At 38.9% G+C, this 22,802-nt stretch overlaps 1 protein-coding gene across 1 annotated transcript in view; it reads right to left on the bottom strand.

Annotated features, from left to right (window-relative positions):
- Positions 1 to 22,802, bottom strand: part of LOC134528174 (hornerin-like) — a 295,315-nt gene that overhangs the window by 49,162 nt on the left and 223,351 nt on the right. Inside the window, exon 4 of the mRNA XM_063361551.1 lies at positions 9,574 to 9,764. Within this exon, the coding sequence (XP_063217621.1) occupies positions 9,574 to 9,764 (191 nt within the window). The remainder of the gene's footprint in view (positions 1 to 9,573; positions 9,765 to 22,802) is intronic.

The raw sequence follows: 22,802 nt of genomic DNA, 5'->3' as shown, positions 1-22,802 counted from the left end.
ACGAGGGGGAAGAGGGGTTGCGACAAGAAATTTTCTGCACCGGGTACCACCTGACCTTGCTACACCACTGACCAGAGAGTCCAAACAGTTTGGTCGTAGACGGAAAGAAAATACCGAAATGTCAGCTGTCGAAGCGAAGGGCAGTTGATCAGGCCCCGGGACCGCTGCTGGAAAGAGAGAGAGAGAATAAAAACGGGAGGCAAATGCTAAACAGAGAGTTGTTGCTGAGACAGGCCTCTGGCGCAAGGACGTACGTGCAGCGATTACATGAACGAGCCGGGAAACCCCTTCCTCCAACTGACAGGCTCCACACACTCTCACTGTATAGTCTGTCTCACGTAACTTATCTCAAATTCCACGGGTCTCAAAAAAAATACCCATGGTTAGTTAAGGTGGGTTTACGATTGAAAATTAAGAATTAAGACTTAAGACTTAGTCGTGTACTTACCATATGACTCTATGTAAACTAGTGGAATGGTTTATGATTGTCGTGTGTGAATTTTGACGGGTCGTGTGCGAACCATATGATGACTTAAGACTTAACAGAAATGGTTATATTTTATATTTTTCGTTAACACTTAAGGGAAGCGACCAATCACAACAAACCGGAACCTTTCAACCGGAAGTTTATGTCTTATTATTGGACCGAGCAAAGCAGTATTTTGGGTTAGAATTCGTATATTTGTCATTTTTAATCATCATCCATTTCGAAAAATATATATACCATTTGTCAATAACCTATTTCAAACCTGCTTCTCCGTTTCGAACAATGGCCGACCATGTGTTTTGTGCTGTGATTGGTTAGAATTAACGACTTCTATGTCAATCATAAACTGGAAAATGTAGTTTTGACTTAATCGTGTGCTCGATGTTAAGTTATAATTCTTAAGGAAATCAATCGTAAACCCAGCTTTAGGGCTGCGTACTTTTCGCGGAAAGATTTCCAGACCAGGTGTCTTGTGTTTCGTGGTTGGCTGGGATTTTTTTTTTCAGGCACGTGTCTACTGGGCACGTCAGAACACGCGTCCTGACTAGCAGGGCACTGGCTTATCTCGCAGACGGCCGACGATCACAAAGGAACAATCTCCAGTGCGGGCATGCCTTATTTCGGTCTACTGAGCGATCAGATTATTTCGCGAAAAAAAATACACGCCCCTAGTCATAGTTAGGGACCGGAAAAATTCGCGAATTCATTTCGCGATCGGCTAAAATACAAATAGTTGTACCTCAGTGCTGCCTCTGCTATTGGCTCAAAACTCACCTGGATGACTCTGGGCCAATGAGAAACACCCAACCAAAGCTTTATCGAATTACAGGCTGCTACGTTGGGACGTCTCAGAAGACAGCAGCCAATGAGTGTGTGACATTTGATCGAGTGCACGTAGAACTATGGAGTTTATCCTGCAGGTCATTGAACACGCGAATTTTTCCGGTCCCTAGTAATAGTTAATCGCCGTTTCGTTTTGCGATTCTTGAAGCCCGCAGCTAGGCCATGAAAGCCTTCTATGGTACCCTACCACGGTGACGTGGATACACTGGCTTACCTTGCGAGGGAATCCCTTGTAGAACAGGGGGTGTAACTTGATGTTGTTTTAGAATGAAACCATACAGACTACAAAGGCCCAATCTAATAACCAACTACTAATATATAATTTAAAATATTTATATGATTACACGTTAAAATTACAAAATACAATATTTAGGGGAATGGTAACTTGATTGGCATGAAAAAAAAAACTGACCTAGTAAACTTTTTAATTCACTATAATATATACATATTTCGAATCTTTTTACTCGAATATCGAATTCTTCGTATAGGTATTAAGGATTTGATAGTATTTGAGGATATGAGGCAAATGGTGGTTCATTCTTCAAAGAAAGGCATTTACCCTTTTGCATCGCAGTAAATTAAAGCACACAAATGATTCATAAATCTGACCTACCACTAAATATATGAGATGGTCCGGAATATACATTTTGTAGCTTTTAGTTGGCTTCATATTTCACCTCTGAAACTTTTGAATTATTATTTGGTATGAAAATTATTTTAACTGCACAACTATTTCCTGAAGCCCTCATGTGCTGTGAATCAAAGCTACAAAAAAAAAAAAAAGGAGTGTGTACTAAGTTATACACGTTAGACGTTATACTTTTATGGCATAACTAAAATATTAACCAGAAACCTTTTAAAACCATTTTAAACACATATTATAACACTAAGGGCGGGATTCATAGTCGAAGGCTTGTTTGGCGAATAAGTAATACTTTATAAAGTAGTGCTTATTCTTCAAGTAGTACTTATTCCAGCAATGAATTCATAAACCTATACTTGACGAAGTAATACTTGAACAAGCACTACTTATATTGGCCATGCTGTACTTGATGAAGTACCTCAAAAAGTAAAGGACGAATTTGGTGTCAAAGTAACGCAAGCAAATATACCGCTGTAAATACATAGTTTACCTGTTTGAAAATAAAAATGCCCAAGTTTCAAACCATATATGCGTTTAAAATAATGAAATTAATACGTAAGATGATATTTATACTTTATTTGATAGTGAACTTGAATAACATAAATATGAACATGTATTAAAAACGAACTTACAACTACATAAATATGTTTTGAATCTTTGTGTTGTTAAATTATGTTGGCCATATTGTGTTTGTGATCTATAAGCAGGTGAAGTTAACCACGTGGTAGCGAAACAACTTTCATGATTCGTGATGGCTAGTGGGAAAGAAAAGAGAGGAAAACATTATACTGATTCGGAAAGAATTTTGTTTAAGCAGTTGGTCTTAAAATACAAAGCAGTAGTTTCTTTCCTCAGTGCAGGTTCAATTAACGGCATGATAATTTGGATGACTGTGTTCTTGCTGAACCTGAAACGTCGCTTGAACTCAGAATCACTATACCATTCGAAAGGGTTTAATGCATCTTGTACGTAGCGCTTTGGTGTCCGTACATTGACATGGTCCTCGTAAACTTCATCCGCAAATTGTTCAAAATCGTCCCAATCACAAAAATCCATCACGCTAGATGCAGAAGAGGTTATGTATGTAGCCTGTATTGTTTACAAAACTAAGCGGCAACGATTTGTTTCGTTTCTTTCCCCAAATTGAATTTGTATACTCTCTCAATTTTAATTAAATATATGGAAAAATTAACGGGAATTAATAACTTACATAACCTATTCCTTACAACACCCCACACGATGCCCATTTTCTGCTATAACTTCTGTTATACCCATGGGTATAAAAATTTTCATAAAAATTTGTATAGCAGAACCGCAGAAAGATTTCTTAACTCCATACACACGATACCTAGAATGCTAACAGAAAACCAGCCAACGCAGTTGCCGACCAAAGCAAACATATCAGGGGAGGATAAACCTGTCGAAGTCAACTTATCAAAATACTGAAAAAAAAAAAGTGAAAGTTACACTTGTTTGTGTTAAAAATTATGTAATTTGCGGAAATATTATTTGATATTTTATCTTATATTTTTCATTTGCAAATAAATAACAAAATTGGTTTAGTATTTAAAAACAAATTAAGAGAAATTTTGGAATTACAAATATATTTTTAAGTTGTAGGTTAATTTCAAAATCTAAAAATATATAAATTTAAATGATACAAGGGACATTAGGTTTACTAAATGTAGTTTATGTACGGTTTAAATTCTAATATTAATTTAATTATACAGTTAATCAAGCTAATTTCATTGTAATAGTAAAAAAATGCTACCGATTCATATATGTTATATATAAGATTTATTGATTACTTATATATTTAACTACATAATTAGAGGAATTGTAACTAATATTTTTTGTAACCCAGTGAGACAAATATACACGCACATACCGCGTAATAAATTTAAATCTTAGGTGAAGAAAAACATTTTGCATGTTTTTTTTTACCCTCACAGGTGCGTCGCTACGAAGTATCAGTTTATTCATTATTAATTTATGGACACTCGTTTCTTAATAAACGTTGGCGTTTTAATTATAAAATTAACTTTTAGTTTAAATTATTTGTGAACATGTGATTTTACTTTACTTTTTTAAAAGTAAAAATAAATCTAGGTACGTAGTACTATGAATAAAATCAATGGACTGAGACACCTAAATGTAGTTAATAATATTATATCATAAATTAATTATAATAATTTATATTTGCAGAAAGCACAGTATGTACAATTTAATTATCTGTTATTTAAAAAAAACTAAAAAAAAATTGGACTGATGAGGATTCGAACCACATTCAAAATCACCCTTCTACCGCTGCCTTCGTGCCCTTCGCCACTACGCTACCGCAACTTCTACTCATGTGATAGGAGATAATGAGTAATATACTAGCAACGTATTTTCATAACGTATTTTAAAATTTCCGATTACTTCTTTCTGTGGCAATTTCAGCTTAACAAATATATTCCATAGCAGTTTTACTATTATAAAGTTTCATTTGGCATACCATTACATTTGTTACGTCCCTTAATGTTGACAATACAGACTATATACGGGGTTATATTGCAACACGTGGGTCCGCCATCTTGACGGCGTACCGGTACTTGAGTCACCTAGATAGACGACTTCATGAAGTATTACTTATATCAATGAATAAGCACGGCTTATTTGATTATGAATACTTGCGAAACAAGGCAAACTTATTTCATGGCTGTGAATTCGTATTGAGCAGTACTTATTTGACGCAGAGCTTCGTGAAGTATTACTTGAAGTAGTCCTAATACGCAGTGCTCTTTTTGTTCGCTATGAATTTAATGCCATACTTAAGCATGCATATAAGCAGTACTTTTTTCAAGTATTGCTTATATCACCACTATGAATTCCGCCCTAAGTGAATGTGTATATTTGTTTTTGCTTAAACGATTTAAATCATTCTATAAATACTTACTACAAACAATCCTTAACCTTATCGAGCTGATTCAACATTTAAGATTTAACAGTAAACATTTCATCGAAAAATCATTTTATTTTTCATGGCATCGAATATATGTAAAATAACAATTAGTTGGGTCTCTAAGCTTTCTCTACATTTCAATGATAACTAAGGGGTTGTTCAAATTGCAATGCCGAATTCTAGCATATTTTTTAAGTTGTCTTTATTTATTTTTATAACTAAGCATAATAACATAATGTATTAAGGGATGATTGTACTATTATAAAGTTTTATTTTGTAATCCCTATGCGCGAAGTAAATTCTGAGATATTTACGAAGGCAATATGTACGGATAAATCACACGGGTCCGCCATCATTTATGTGTCATCCGCCACAGATGGCTTCACCGTATTTCGAAGCCACTTACGATCCAATTACAAAATCACTCCTACCAAATGCCGTATACTGAGAGCCAAGCTAAGATGTTTACACATAATAAAAAAAAAGGGCACGTCTTCACAGGCAACGACATCATCAAAGACTGTTGGGTACAACACAATTCAGGGTTGGCTAATTATGGGCGGAATAAGCCATGGCCTTTGGTAAAGGAACCAATTGCCTGAAGTAAGTCAGATAAATCTTGGACAGCTAAAAACCAAGTTGGAAGAACTGGGGACAGGATTCACACCCAGTCCTCCGGAATGCGAGTCCGCTGTTTTACCAGTGCCTCCATTTCCCTCGGTGCAGCGACATACGAGGAGGGTGCGAAGGTGGCGGGTGGTCAAACGTTTGCGTGAGAGAGAGAGAGAGAGAGAGAGAGAGAGAGAGAGAGAGAGAGAGAGAGAGAGAGCCTGAGAAATTGGAAAGCCTCGTAAGTAGAGAGAGGCAAAATTAGCGGATTCATTACGTGATTCGCTAAATTTTAAACTATTACTTTGCGCTGCTTCTGCTATTGGTTCACTGTTAATCTGGACGATTGTGGGCCAGTTGAGAGACCCTCAATCAAATCAATATCGAATCACGAGTCACCCATTTGTGTCACCTCCCAAGTCAGCGGCCAATGAACGGGCGACGCTTGCCCGGGTTCGCAGAGGATCATGGAGTCAATAATCCTAGTCACTGAACTCGCGAAATTTTCCAGCTCATACTCATAAGAGTAGCGACTGCTGTGCACATTTTAAGTTTTTTTTTTTAAATATTAACGTGATAAACTCTTCAACTAAATTCTAGATTTTTTAAAGTAATGTAATTTTCATGAAATAAAAATAAAATATCTTAACACATCCATCGCGAATTTTTTTTCTTTCATATTTTAGAGTCCAAACACTAGATAAAACTAAATGGTTGGAAACTTAACAAGTTTAAAAAAAGCTGCTGGCAACATTAACGCACATAACTGTTTTTTTTTCCAGATGTAATTTTGATTTGGTATCAAAAATCTCGCTAATGTAGATGTAGGGAATCGTAAGATAGTCGCTGGACTTACGGGCAGTTGTAAGAGACCTTCGCTCAAGAGACAAATGTGTGCCACGAACAATGAATAGGTTCTTTTTCTCGCAAAGACGTCCTTGAATTCTTACATTTCGTGTACTCAACGGGATGACGTTCTTTGTGGATTGGAATCACAGAACCTTATAAATAGACAGTACTGAGGAGTCTGCGCCAACCACAATAGGCTGCTACAGACACAACGCATTGTCCCGGAGACCACCAGATTCAGAGATAAGAAGCAAGAGACATGCGCTGTTGTTTATAAACAATGCAGAGAACCAGTGACGCAACGACAGCCTACTCCAACAACAGACAATACCAACAGCGACTCACACTTGAGAAACATTTCGTGCCGACATAGCCACAGATGCAGCATAACCACAGAATACAGTCAGCATCATGTTACTTGTCTCAAAAATTTTCAGGTCTCAAAAGTGATTTCAGTGGCTATGCCATTCTGATAACCTTAGCTGTTAAACAACTTCATGCCCCTGTCAGTGTTGGCAAACAAACATCACGATGCTTTGAATGTGACAGTCGGGAATGTCAAATTTGAGTCAAGTCACATGACACACAGACTAAAATTAGACTTATAACCGGATTAACGAGAATATTCATGTGTTCTCTGTTGCAAATACACCTATAATACGAAACTCGGACACCAAATTTAACGTAGAATTCTTTAAACTTACGTTGAACGTGGCAAATAGGCTATAGGAAAATTGTGAATACATTCATGGAAGAGAATCACACGTATTTTACACAACCGTCGCTAGGATTCGTTGCCGTATCAGCTACGTTGACTATTGAGTAATTTTATTAGCAGACCGAAATGTTCAACTATATAATGAAACGGTTCAGAAAAAAAACTTAAAAAAAAAAAACTAAACTCCAGCTTTGGACATAATTTTCAACAAGGAATTTTAATAAAATACTGCCCATATGTTAAAATTCATTAAACAGTTTAAACAATGAAGATTCCCATCGACTTAAAGAACTTTGGTTTACACCATCCACCAAAGATGGCAGCACCGTGATAATACATTTCCGTTTCTGCAACTTCCGTTCAAATGCCGTATACCTAGAGATTAAACGTTACACATAAAAAAAACTTCATCAGTAATAAATAAGGTCATTGATTACTAAAGGTGTTTCGGTATATTTAAGGTGTTACAAATTTTACGGTCGGCTTAGTTGCGAAACCTTTCTATCATGGAGTGTGTACCGTCTGACACGTCAACACAATAGCTGTAGTTACCTGGTTTCGCAAGGGTAGGTAAAAATTCTTAAGAGAGCAAGTTTTCTTATAAAAATGAATATAAAAATGGAAAAATTCAAATTGTTGTCAACACTGCTATTTGTACATTTACATGAAAACAACTGTATCGGTACAAAATAGTGTTAGCAGTAATTCTCGGTTTCGAATTCTTACCCGGGAATTATTGCTTTGTGTTACCCAAGTACCTCCAACAGTTAAAGTTATTTGTAAACCGTTCCCTGAATAGTTACCAGTATTAAGAGCGCACAATTAATAATGATTATACAACAGAATAAAGTCAATTGTTTGAATATTCGATTTTTGTATGGTTTAATAAATTATGCTTGAATGAAACATCAATTAAAATATAAAATTATATGCATTTTCGTAATAAATAAGCAGTAGGTATTATCTCTAAAAACATATTTTATACATGCAAAAATAACCTTAGCCATGTGTTGTAAAAAGTTACAATATCTTTCTTGTAGTGTTACAAACTATTTCTTGGCATATGGTTTCCAAAGAAATCTTTTGTAAAAGTACATAAATTTTTACGTCTGTTTAGTTCCAAAAAAAAAATATTATCTTTTCTAGCCTTCAAGTTCAAATTTATTTAAGCAATACTATGTAGATATGAAGACAAAATAATTGCAGAAAAACTGGATTATGATCCGAAAATTAAGTTCACTAGCGAGATATATAGAAGACTATAAATTTATAAAAGATGTTATACCAAAAGCATGTTTGCAACACAGTCCAGCACAAGTTTTTTTTAACGGTTTAAACCAAGAATTCACACAATATGGTTGTATTCCTCCGGTTTTAATTAGAAATTATTCTATTATCTTTGAAAGATTTGTGCAATGGGAGTGCATGACTTGATGTAGGCTTTTGGACATACGCCATTGCTTAGCTAAGAAATTATTCTGTATCTTACGGAACCACAGTAAGAAGCCTGGCAATTAGCGAAACCGTTATTGTACGCCATTAGGGCAGTGGTATATACTTCGAGTATGCAGCAGCATGATTAATCTAACACAGTAAAGCTAAATGGAAAAGTGCCATGACAAATTCATTTATAGGAGGTGCTATTTATTATTGTGTATACATAGTCTTAGGTCAATCAAAAAATAATTTGTGACAATACTAAAATCAGTTACTTCACGAAATATAAGATTAGCAATGACCGCCAGCAACTAGCTGGAGTGAAGAAGGGCAGTGGAAAGTGGTAATGTACTTAGAATACCATAATAACAATGATTAGTAGTGACGTATTCACCTGGAGTGCAAGACGAGCAATAGAAAGTGGTAATGTACTTACAAATAACGTGATGGAATACCATTCTAGCAATTATTAGTAGTGACGTACTCACCTTGCTGGAGTGAATACCAGCAGTGGAAAGAGGTAATGTACTTAGAATACCATACTATCATGACGTACTCACCTGGAGTGCAAGGCGAGTAATGTAAATTGGTAATGTACTTACTAGTAACTTGATGGAATACCATTCTAGCAATGATTAGTAGTGACGTACTAACCTTGCTGAAAGTAAAGACGGGCAGTGGAAAAAGGTAATATACTTATCAGTAACTTGATGAAATACCATTCTAGCAATGATTAAAAGTGACGTATTTACCTTGATGGAGTGCAAGACGGGCGATGGAAAGTGGTAATATACTTACCAGTGACTTGATGGAATACCATTACTAGCAATGATAGGCGGTGACGTACTCACCTGGAGTGCAAGGCGAGCAATGTAAAGTGGTAATGTACTTACCAGTAACTTGATGGAATACCATTCTAGCAATGATTAAAAGTGACGTATTTACCTTGCTGGAGTGCAAGACGGGCGATGGAAAGTGGTAATGTACGTACCAGTGACTTGACGTAATACCACACCAGCAATGATAGGCGGTGACGTACTCACCGGGAACTTGCTGGAGTGCGTGTGGAGGGTGCTGGCAGGATTGGCTCCGACGGCGGCCGCCGCCCCAGGTATAGCAGTCTCGCCGTACAAGGGGTAGGGGGGCATCCTATACGGGGGCGGCGAGTGGCCCCCGGCCAAGGGCTTGGGCGGCGGCACGGGCTTGTACGGCCCCTGCCCGTCCACCTGGGCTGCTGCAACAACCGACACGCCGACCGCTGTCAACCCCGCCGTTGTCTTCCGCGGCGTCGAGACTTTCCACACCGCGAGCCGGGACCTGCGGCTCGTCAACCACAAGCTCGAGGTCCTCGACCCACAGGCTACACGTTGGTGCCAACAACTGCACGTTCTTTGGATGTTTCTCGCAGGGATTCAAAACTGTTTTATTATGTATAGTCAGGGACATAAAAAATTCGCGGGTTAAATGACCTCCAGGATGAACTCCATAGTTCTACGTACACACGGTCAAATGTCACCCACTCATTGGCTGCTGTCTCGTGAGACGTGCCAACGTAGCAGCCTGTGATTCGATATAGCTTTGGTTGGGCGTTTCTCATTGGCCCAGAGTCTTCCAGGTGAGTTGTGAGCCAATAGCAGAGGCAGCACTGAGGTATAACTATTTGTATTTTAGCCTATCGCTAAATGAATTCGCGAATTTTTCCGGTCTCTTAAGTATAGGGCATTTGGTAGGAGTGATGTCGCGAATGGAAGGAAGTCGTATGGAACGGAAATGTGTAACCACGGTGCTGCCACCTGTGGTGGACGATGCGAACCATAGTTCACAAAGCTGCCGGGATTATTGGTTCATTCAAAGTTTATCGTTACTGGCGGTTTGCATTTCAGTGCAGTGTTTCCTCTTTTATAGCGGGTTACATCACACATTTGATATTCTTCTTAAAAACTATACTGACGTTCGATTGCAATAACTGATATGAACAATTACAGACCAATAGCACTTCTATCATCTTTTTCAAAAATATTTGAAAAAATAATCTCAAAACAACTTATATTATATCTAGATAAAAATAACATTATATCTCAGAGTCAATTTGGGTTCCAAAAAGGGAAATCTACAGAACAAGCAGTTTACAAATTCATAGGAAATATTTTAAAAGCTATTGATAAGAAAAACCATATTATGGGCATATTCGCAGATCTTTCCAAAGCATTTGACTGTGTGGACCACTATTTACTATTAAAAAACTTGAGAGTTATGGCATAAAAGATAAACATTTAAAATTATTTAAATCATATCTACAAGATCGGAAACAAGTAACATTAATACGTCAATGTGATGATAAAAGTACATATACAAATGCTATATCAAAACCTATGACTATTTCAATAGGAGTACCGCAAGGCTCGATCTTAGGTCCCATATTATTTATAATTTTTATAAATTATCTTCCTACATCAGTAATAAATGGAGACGCTATCATGTTTGCAGATGACACAAATATATTAGCAATAGCAGAAAATAAAAAAGAACTAATAACTAAAGTAAATTCTATACTAGAGGAAGCAAATAATTGGTTTATAAAAAATAAACTAGTACTAAATTTATCAAAATCCACTATATTACAATTTACAAGAGTAAATAGTCTAGCCAGTAAACATGATTTTGCTACTGTAAATGGTAAACAAATTAACATGACTGACCATATTAATTTTTTAGGGCTACAGATAGATAAAAATTTAAATTGGCATATACATATAAATGCCATATACAAAAAATTGTGTTCAATGTGCTATGTTATACATACTATCAAAAAAATCTGCTCTTTAGAAGTTGTAATGGCATTATACTTTGCAAATGTACAGTCTATATTAACATATGGAATTATTTTTTGGGGAAACGCATCACTGTTCAAAAAAGTGTTTAAAATTCAAAAAAAGATAGAATAATAAATGGTAAGACACAAAGAACTCACTGCAAACCATTGTTTAAACAATTAAATATTATGACTTTTCCTTGCCTGTACATTTTTCATACTATACTTTACACAATGCGTAACTCCACAGAAATATCAAATAGTAATATACACAGTTATCAAACTAGAAATAGATGTCATTTACATTTAATCACACATAGAACAAAACTATTTTCACAAGGACTCTACTACAGTAGTATCAAACTAATTAATAAATTACCAATTGAAATTAAGGAAATTGTCCATTTAAATAGGTTTAAACAAGAACTAAAGTAATATTTGGTAAAAAAATCCTTTTATTCAGTTGAAGAATACCTTAGGGTATAAGCATATTAATATGTTGGTTTTTGTATTTCAGCAAGTATGGTGGTTAGGATGTATCAGCAACCTAAATAATATTGCCAAGACAAAGATTGTAGTATCCAGGAGTGTGGTTATGTTTTGTATTTAAGATTTGTGTTTGTCTATATGTTTTAATTTTTTGTTTGTATTTTGTATATTGACAACTCCCTTCTAGTATGTACTGGAGAAAACAGGAGGCAACCAAATAAATAAATAAATAAATAAAAAATAAAAAAACGGCTAAATCGCTAATCCGGCTCCTAAGCCTGGGTTTTTAAAACTACGTAATAACGCAAGAACACAAGACGCAAAATGTGCAGCAACCGTAGTATAGAGTACTTGTTTATAAACTACGCGAGGCGCAGTAACGCAACGCCAGTATTTTTCAACTGCCAACTTTCTTGCGTTTTGGCTTGCGTTTTCGGCGGCCATACTTGACGCGGACATTATGTGCTTCAGAAGCCCACGATATCATTTATATTATATTAATCCCGTTTAAGTTTTGTTAAACTTTCACACAGTGAAACCAAACCATAAACAATTTACTTTCGTTTTCCTGTTAAATATGATGAAATTTGTTTTCTTCTGTTTCACAATTTCATGAGGTGCGGTGAACGAGTAGAGTCGGCCTCCGTGGCGCAGTCGATAACGCACCGGGCTACGGTGCGAGGGGCTCTGGGTTCGAATCCCGGGTAAGACATGGATGTAATTTGTGTTGTCTTAATACACCAACAATCACAACTACAATTTCACAATGACTCGGGGTGACATAACAATACAACGTTAAGGGGGGGAGATGATTGGCACACTGGTGACTGTCAAGACTTGCCTGTGTGCCACCCATCTTTAAAAAAAAAATTTAAAAAAAGTGGTTACAACACTCGCCTCCTACCAAGGCGACCGGGGTTCGAATCCCGGCGGAGTCAAACCCGTGTTTTACACAAGTGGGAGATGTGGCGGATGTTGCCGTGGCCTTTGGGTGATCCGACTTCCCACATCACACATTCTTCAGGCTGGCCGGATAGACATGTCTGTCCCTCGGGCAAGGCACCGGCCCATATGAGTGTCAGCCCCTTTCCCTCCAGGGATGGTGACGTCTTGCGCGTTGCGCTGTGGAGTCGTTCACAAACCCCCGGCCTAACACTAGCTCCAGCAGTGGACAGCGTCCGAGGCTGAGGACCGCGCGGTCTGCACCTGCCTTTCCCCGCCGACAGAGCGAGGGGTCATCGGACAAGCCATTCGGGAACGCCGATTACCAACTGACACTGATTCTACCCATCACTAATATAATTTTAACGGGGACGCACCACAACGCCGAAATGCTAAATTGACCACAACGCCGACAGCTAGAAAACTGCTGTGTACCACAACGCCGAATTACCACAACGCCGAAATACACTAGCGCCGAAAAATGTCATTGCAGGACTGCCACAAAGGTTAGGTTAGGTTAGACTAGGTTATGTTAGACTAGGTTAGGTTAAGCTAGGTTAGGTTAAGCTAGGTTAGGTTAGGCTAGGTTAGGATAGGCTAGGTTAAGTTAGGTTAGGTTATATTACGCTAGGTTAGGTTAGGTTAGGTAAGGTTAGGTTTGATTGTGGTATTTCGGAGTTGAGATACATTTAAGAAACACACACAAATTCATTCAGTTGTTATTTCGGCGTTGTGGTACACAGCAGTTTTCTAGCTGTCGGCGTTGTGGTCAATTTTGACATTCGGCGTTATGGTATTTCGGCGTTGTGGTAACGACCCACAAAAGTTCAATTTTACAAGGTTGCGAATATTAACAGTTACCAGTGTTTCGCACTAACACGCTCGCAAACTTGTAATAAAAAAGTTTCCAAAAGTTTACACAAGCGATTTCCTTGTAGGTTACCAAAAAAAAGTGGTTTGAAGACAATAGTTTACAATTTTCCCGGGCTACCAACCATGGGCGTCACAAGGATATTTTTGGGGGGGGGGGGGGGGGACTGCAATTGATTTAGTTGTTGAGGAATATCCCCGGGAAAATTTGGGGTTTGGAGGTGCAAAAAGGTGGTTTTTAGGCATTTTTCTTTCGTAAATATTCTAATTATAGTTGGTTGCAATATATAATTTATTTTTTATAAAAAATATTTTCAGAGAACAAATTTGTAAAAACACAGTGCTCACATTACCACGATAGGACTAAATGCACCATGCGCAACATATGGGTTATATCACAGAAATCATATTTTTAATATAACTACGAAGCTAAATATATTATTGGAGGGGACGAAATTGAACACTTTTATTATTGGGGGGGGGGGACGTGTCCCCCCCGTCCCTCCCGGTTGCGACGCCCATGCTACCAACTATAGCTTGAGCAGGATGTACAGCCTCTCTGAACCAGTCGATCCTCGGCAAGACACAGGGCGTAAACAAATACTGCTGATCTCGGGACCGCGGCCCGGCGTGACCTCGGACTGACGAGGTCTGCCGACACCTGGTGACTGCAGGCCGCCTCGCAGACAAGCTCGATCACAGTCACTGTCAGATCACGGCGGTGCGGCGGCGTGAGATCTTCTTGCATTATCGTCGCTGTGCATCGCCGTTCAAAAAAAAAAAAATTCGAGGGTTTATGACATCGCAAATATCGTCAACTTTTAATCGGCATAGTATTACATTACACCGCAACAAAAAAAAAAGACGACGTTGTAAGTACTGACTTCGCCAAAAGTCGCGTACAGAAGCACATTTTCTTGCAGACTTCAGAAACTGTAACTATAGAGAGTAGCCAACAAGCATACTTATATTTTATGCCATACATCGTTCTAGTTATTGTATTACGCCACATTTTAAAAACCTAGAGACATGCGAAATTCTTGTTATTACTTGCAGTCACACTTGAACTGCATTCTCATTGGACCTAAGGTAATTTTGACACACCATAAAGGACAAAATTTTTAAAGCACCAAATAACATTCATTTTGGTCGGAAAGCAAAATCATGCAGCAGCCAATGGACAATAGAAGCCAAAAGATTTTTGTACCGAGTGTAGAATTCACACTAGTACCACTCGAAGTTTGCAAGTCTTTAGCGATAGCCTACATTAAGCAGGGCGGTATTCCCAGACGTTCGGGTAAGGTAGTGAATAAACAATGCCTTGATGCGTTACAACCGTAACCCAGCTCGCGGGCGTATTCCAGAACGTGTCCAAACCGAAACTCAGTAAGTAAACAAATCCGCAGTCGTTTTAATAAACGGTGCCCTGCGCGAGGCTAGAAACTGGTTTCCAAAAATTATGGCGGACGTTTTGCATGTTGTTACGGTAAAAATACTAGAGATTGCAGCACCATCGCACAAAAATGGAACAACCTTTCTAATTTTCCCCAAGTTATTTTTAAGTTGCGATTATCTCTTCTTACAACCATTAAAGTTTCATTTGGCACACCAATAAGCTTGGTACGTTCCCCGCTGATAACGAAATTAAATATATACGAGTTAATGGCGCCAGACGCGGGTCCGCCATCTTGACGAAATCAACGAAAAAATAAGCTGCGCATGCGCAGAATTTTGACAATAGATCAGCAACGGCTAGGAAACCAAAATCCGTTCCCAAAAAATAAGAAAATGGCCGTGTCCTATAGTGCACTGCCATCACTAAACCCTTATTTTTGTGTCTTGGAATACCGTCTAAGTACATCGTGTCGTGACCGCTGTGTACACATCGCAACACCCTATTCGCGACTGTGCACTCATGCAGCACGCACCAGGACAGGCGGAGGATAAACAACACACAACGACCAATAAAAAGCAAGCGGCGCGGTCGGACGCAGAACTACGTTCCGGCGACCGTCACGCCAGCACGTGTTGCGACAGCTCACCACGTAGGGCCCTACTGATGGGCCGAATGTCAAGTTCTGGCCATACGCAAATGCGAATGCGAGTATTTTAAAATACTTTAATTATCTGTAGCAATAAAGGTGAAAATAATGTTAAAGTAATGTCGTAAAAGTTGAAGAGAAGTGTAACGATTTTGTTCGTTTAAATTATTATTTTTTAGTTTATCAAAATAAGTTTATAAATTAAAACAATAAAACTCAAAATAAAGTTTAACTAAAGACTGATAAAGACTGATAAGTCATACCCTTGTGCGATTGTTCCCTTGTAATTGGCAGCCGTCTGCAAGAGAACGTGTCGCCTTATTTCGGCCGCGCCATTCAGAACGCGTTTACGTCCGCGTGAAACAGCTGTGATTCGCACGTAGTACCGGAAGTTATTGTCAGAAACTTAACAAATCACAGATCACAGTTTATACAACCTATACTACCGAGTTATAACATGCAGCTAGTCTCGAAATCATTTTGCGAAAAGAAAAGAAAAATACAACATTCCTTTATAAATAAATAAACCTAAACTCTGCAGCGAAATAGTTATCCATGGCAACCGAATACCACGCCGAATGAGTAGGGACCGAAAAATTCGCGGATTAATTTCGTGATAGGATAAAATTCAAATATGTATACACCTTAGCTGGTTCCGCTATTCTCACACAGTACATGTAAGGCCATGCATATTTCGCGAAAAGATTTCGAGATTAGTTATAAGTTAAAACACTGTGGCATCGTCTGTGTAACGTGATTAGGTGAATTTCTTCCAGGCGCATGTCGATTGTTACAATACCAATCGCAGTAATTCAGTGGCGAAGCAAATGCGTCCTTAGTGGCGAAGCAAATGCATCCTGAGTGGCTCGGTCAAACAAGGCAACGACTTCTCTCTCAGACGGCTTCCAATCAAAAGAAAGAAACCTCTGGCGCGGATATATCTTGTTGCAGTCTAATAGACGTTAACATTTATTCGCGAAAAATGCCTGCCCCTATACATAGGTAAATACTCTTGACCAACTAAGTAATAACCGGATCACAGGCTACCCAGTTGAGACGTCTCGCCAGTCGCCAGGCAACGAACAGCTAACAATGGCCCGGGCATGCAGAGGACTGTGGAGTCTATCCTGTAAGTCACTGGAAACGCGAATCTTCCCGGTGCCTGCGCACGAGGAGCGAAGCAGCGCCTCCACGCGGCCTCTACGTCGCGGGTTGAAGACCCCTGCCAGCATCGCCCCTCTATTTGCCAACTGCACTCTCAGCGCGCACACTCCCCTCGCAGTGATTGCTTTCTTGTTAGCACTTACACCAGCTCGCGGCTGCCGACAGGACAAACATGCAAACCCAAGTGTCGTGCCGCAGAGATCGCAATGCGTTATGGCTACACTTTAAAATTCACGAAGGAAATTGGTTAAAAACTGATCAGTAGAGACCGGAAAAATTCGCGAATTCATTTCGCGATAGGCTAAAATACAAAAAGTTATACCTCAGTGCTGCTACTGCTATTGGCTCACAACTTACCTGGATGACTCTGGGCCAATGAGAAACACCCAACCAAAGCTTTATCGAATTACAGGCTGCTACGTTGGGACACCTCCACAAGACAGCAGCCAATGAGTGGGTGACATTTGACCGAGTGTACGTAGAACTATGGAGTTCATCCTGCAGGTCATTGAACGCGCGAATTTTTCCGGTCCCTACTGATCAGTAGAGACCCGGAAATTTCGCGGATTCTTCTGGCCTCAGGATAGAATTCAAAGTTATAGGTGTGCTTTACCCATGTTTACTTTCCCATTGGTTGATTTCTAAGCGAGAACATTTTTATCCTTGTTATTTGGCACTACCTGATTCGCTTACTTCTCTCCTAGCTGGGCATCGTTGGCTCACGGTCGTAGAGGGGCGTGTCCAAACAACTGCGTGACAATCATGAACACAGTGCAAGAGTGTGAAGGTTTGCATTCTAGCTTGCGACTAAATGAATCCGCGAAATTTCCGGGTCTCTACTGATCAGTAGGGATCTGAAAAATTCGCGGGTTCAATGACCTCCAGGATGAACACCATAGTTCTAAGTACACTCGGTCAAATGTCACCCACTCATTGGCTGCTGTCTTGTGAGACGTCCCAACGTAGCAGCCTGTGATTCGATAAAGCTTTGGTTGGGCGTTTCTCATTGGCCCAGAGTCATCCAGGTGAGTTGTGAGTCAATAGCAGAGGCAGCAATGAGGTACAACTATTTGTATTTTAGCCCATCGCGAAATAAATTTCGCGAATTTTTCCGGTCTCTACTGATCAGGGATCTTCGTAGAGTTTTCTGGTATAGGGTAAAGTAAGGTAATTTCGTGATAAAATTAACTTTTCGCTAATAAATATTGTTTTATTCAACAATTACTGTCGTATTTGGGCAAAATTGTTTAACATTTGTGTAATACTAACATTATAAGTAATATACTTACCATTATATACATCTTTTCAACACAAAATTTAATTTCAAATTTTAAATGGTTTGACAGGTAATTTCGTGATATGGGTATCTAATTTCGTGATAGGGGTTAGGCAATTTCGTGATACAATAACAATACAAATATTTTCAAACAAATACCAACTATAATAACAAATAATATAATTTTAACTTGTAACATGCATTCTAATTGCTTTTTTCTTCATTTCATCATAAAAATTTTTTCAAATAACCTTCGAAAAATTAGGTTTAGTCTAGTTTATTTAGATGCTTACATCGCTCAACTCACTTTCAGCATTAGCACAATTATCACACATGAAAACTAGTTCCCCAGAATCAGCAGGTTGGCACTCTTCGTGATAAGGCATCAAGCAATAACAGCATTGTAGCCATTTAGCGCCATTTCTTATTTGAACGTCTCTGAAATAACTGTTTCCGCACATACCACAGATCCAATCTTCATCAAGAATTTGGACTTCCTTTGATTTTGTCTTGCATTTGCGAAGTTCTGGACCAGATATGGACGGTTCTAATGTTGGTGTCGAAGCTTTTGAAGTTGATGGGACAATCTTGGAAGTTGGTGGAACAGCCTTGGAAGTTGATGGGACAATCTTGGAAGTTGATGGGACAGCCTTGGAAGTTGATGGGATATTCTTGGAAGTTGATGGAACATTCTTGGAAGTTGATGGAACAGCCTTGGAAGTTGATGGGACAATCTTGGAAGTTGATGGGACGATCTTGGAAGTTGATGGGACGATCTTGGAATTTGATGGAACAGCCTTGGAAGTTGATGGGACAATCTTGGAAGTTGATGGGTCAGCCTTGGAAGTTGATGGTGTAGCCTTGGAAGTTGATGGGGTAGCCTTGGACGTTGATGGGGTAGCCTTTGTGGTTGATAAGATATCCTTCGATGATGACATTACAGGATTCGATGTTGGTAGGGCAGCATCTAAAGTTGAAGTGGCAGGTCTCAATGATGCGTATATTATTGACCCCAAGATGGTAATTTATCCTACTGGAGTAAGGCATCTTGCACTTGAGTCTCGCTTTCTCTTTCCTTTGTTAATGAGGGTGTTTCTTCACATTGATGGCAGGACCAAGATCTTGTCAGCTACCAATATCTGATCCTTTTCCGGCTGTTCTTGAGGTAGAGGCTTGTTCGTTAGTTTGGAGGGTTCAAAAGCTTCCTTACGAATAGCACACTTGTTGAATGGATAAATTCCCGTTTTCTTGAAAGAATTTGTAATGTTCTTAGTGCAGAAGCTCTCAATAAAGGCAGTATTCATAATCGTATGAAATTTTGTTCTATTTGGTTTTTCCATTGGATTTTCCTTCATGTAGGAGTTAAGACGTTGACCCAATGTGATTTTAAGGATTTGTAAACTCCTACATCTAACGGTTGCAAAAAATGAGTTGTATGGGCTGGGAAAGTAAATAAGAAAATCTGATTTTCTTTCGCAAACTAAATAACTTCAGGGTTAATATGTGATGCGTGTGAATCCATGAAGAGGATGACTGGTCGAGCAGGAGGAATGGAGGCTACAAAGAACTGGAACCATTCAAAGAACAGATCACTGTTAATCCACCCTTTTGGAGAGAACTTCACTATTGCATTAGGCAAACAATCTCTCTTTAGGTTATCGTTCCACCTGACACCTTTGAAAATAATCATAGGCGGAATCTATGTCCCATTTGCGCACACACATCCCAAAAGTGTATGTGATTCTCCCCTGTCTGCATAAACTCTCTTATAAACATATCGCTTTCCCACTGCTGTTACAACTTTGTTTGCTTTCACGACATACGAAAGACCTGTTTCGTCACAGTTCCATAGCCTATCAGGTGCTTCTTTGATATCCAATCGGTCCAGTAATTCCTCTAATTTAATATAAAAATCCCAAATGATTTCTTCATTTGCCATAGAAGCCTTGTATGCTGCAAGGTTTTCTGGAGCTCTTAATGAGAGGTTGTACCTACTCTTGAAATTTGTCCACCACCATTTGCTAGCACTTTCACAGTCGGCACTTTTTGCGAGTTCATGTGCTACTTTCCTTACTGTAGAAACAGTTAAACCAAATCCTAACTCTTGCATCTCTATGATGTAATTATACAGACTAATTTCTAGGTTTGAAGTGAGAGCGAATGGTCTTCCTAGTTTTGGCAGAGGTTCATTTCTGTTTTCACATGGGATATTTTTTAAATAGTCTCTTAGTGTACTCCATGGCACACCCATTTCCTTGGAGGCTTTGTAAAGTGAACACTTTTGTTGTTTAACTAATTCAGCAGCTGCAATTAACTGTCTGGAGTCATATTTGCTGTATTTTTTCTTTCTTTATTCATCATTCAACTTAAAAATAAAAAAAGAGCCAATGTATTTTTGTGATAGCATATAGGTAATTTCGTGATATAGGTAATTTCGTGACACACTATAATTAGCTTTCTAAGTGAAACTAAGTTATTGTAAACTTAATTTACAACACAAACTCTCATAATAATTTTGTTCTAACAAGCTTAGAAAACTTACAAGATCAATTCATATTAAAGGCTTTGAAAATTTATCGTTAGCAAGGACAAAAATGCTAAGAAACGCCATGAACAACATAAGCAATAACAGCTGTATGCAGAAGTACAAAATCATAAAATTATTCACACTGTAAGAGGTTTATATTCTCTACAAAACTGTGTATTAAATGCTAACATACCATGTACATGGACCCTTTTATGAATATTCGAAGTTAAACCTGCAAAAGAGTACTCACATTTAACGAAACTTTGCTCACTTTTACGAAAACTTTTGTTTTGTGACGTTGACGCATTCCAAGACACGAACGATACATACCACACTATTTAGCGGAGAACGCTGAAACTACCAGACCAAAATGCAGCTCCAAAAAACCGCTGGTATTTTCGTTACAAACGTCATAAAAAATGTCACGAAATTACCTGTGTCACGAAATTACCTTACTTTACCCTACCTACTGACAGTTCGCTTACACTAACCATTAGAGAACGGAAAAATTCGCGGATTCATTTCACGATATGATCGAATACAAACCACTGTACCTTTATATTGCTTCTGTGATTGGCTTACAGTTTATCGGAAGAATTTTTGAGCCCATGGAAAACCTTCAACCAAAAAAAGTATCGAATCGCAAGCGTCCCAGTTGACAGGTGTCACGAGTCAGTAGCCAATGAGCAGGTGGCATTTGCCCGAGTGTGTAGGGGATTGTGTAGTCTATCCGGGAGGTCACCGAATGCGCGAATTTTTCCAGTCTCTACGTGATCATGAACTCACAAGAATCACCAAAGGACTACACACTTGCTAAATTGGCGTTATAATTCGGAAAGAGGCTGGTACGCATATTTCATTTCCAGCCATTGCGTGCAAGAAACCCTGGCATAAATAATGTACGTTTTTATTACGACACGGTATACGTGTCCATTCTTCCACGTGGGAAAAAAAAAAAAAAAAGAATTTAGAAAGCTAACGGGGGAACCAGTTTTTTTTTTACCCCCTCCTTTTTCCACCGGACAGACACGCTTCCCCTGCGAGAACGTAATTACACACGCAGTTGGAAACCCGGCGCGCTGTTGAATAGTGGTTCCCCTACGTGACAGCCATCCTCGCATAATCGCACGTCGTTAGGGAAGCTACCTGCCAGGGCGCTCGCATAAGGTTTCTCCCGCGGCGCGTGGACAATTACCGCGAGAGTATCGTAGGTTCTTTGCATAGAACATGGAGGGTGACTCTTACAGTGGAAACTGAAACCATGTTTTGCGTGACATCTGTTGGGTGCGCCCATAACTACTCGCAAAAAAAAAACGTACGGACGGGTTAAACCCACTTATTAGGTATATAATATTAATTTAACTACTTGACGACTAATTGCTTGATAACGGAGATTTAAATTGTGCGAGAAATACTTAATGTTGATTTGTAATAAAAAAAAACATGTTCTATACAAATTAGTAGGAGATGAAAATTTTCTGATGTGCTATACCTAGAGACCGAAAAAATTCGCGAATTCATTTCGCGATAGGCTAAAATACAAATAGTTATACCTCAGTGCTGCCTCTGCTATTGGGTCACAACTCACCTGGATGACTCTGGGCCAATGAGAAACGCCCAACCAAAGCTTTATCGAATCACAGGATGCTACGTTGGGACGTCTCACAAGACAGCAGCCAGTGAGTGGGTGACATTTGACCGAGTGTACGTAGAACTATGGTGTTCATCCTGGAGGTCATTGAACCCGCGAATTTTTCAGGTCCCTAGCTATACCACAAAATATGTGGTTAACAAAATATAGTGAATTAAGTTTCACTGCTGGTTTGTTTGCCTGATAATACCTCATGCATTACTTCTCACAAACAGTTAAGCTATGTTAGTAGTATATTGTGAAAGCTACACTCCAGCGGGTGGACTTGGAACTACTTCAAGGTAATATGTCTTAGTCTCGGCAATAAGAGTTTCTCCGCCATGGTTCTTTGAGGCTTCCTCACAGCGATGTCTCTGTTCTGTTCGCGACACCTCGGTATCCAAATACCTTTACCGTAAGCACCACCTGTTGACAGTTAGTCGTAATAATGTGCTCGTAACCATTTTGAGTCGCAATATCTACGAATATTCAGCTACACGTAAAGAACGACACTTAGAAA

The sequence above is a fragment of the Bacillus rossius genome, chromosome 1 (assembly GCF_032445375.1).
Source record: "Bacillus rossius redtenbacheri isolate Brsri chromosome 1, Brsri_v3, whole genome shotgun sequence".
In the NCBI taxonomy this organism is placed as follows: domain Eukaryota; kingdom Metazoa; phylum Arthropoda; class Insecta; order Phasmatodea; family Bacillidae; genus Bacillus; species Bacillus rossius.
Note: the sequence above shows the minus strand (reverse complement) of the source record. Positions and strands in the feature narration are given on the sequence as shown.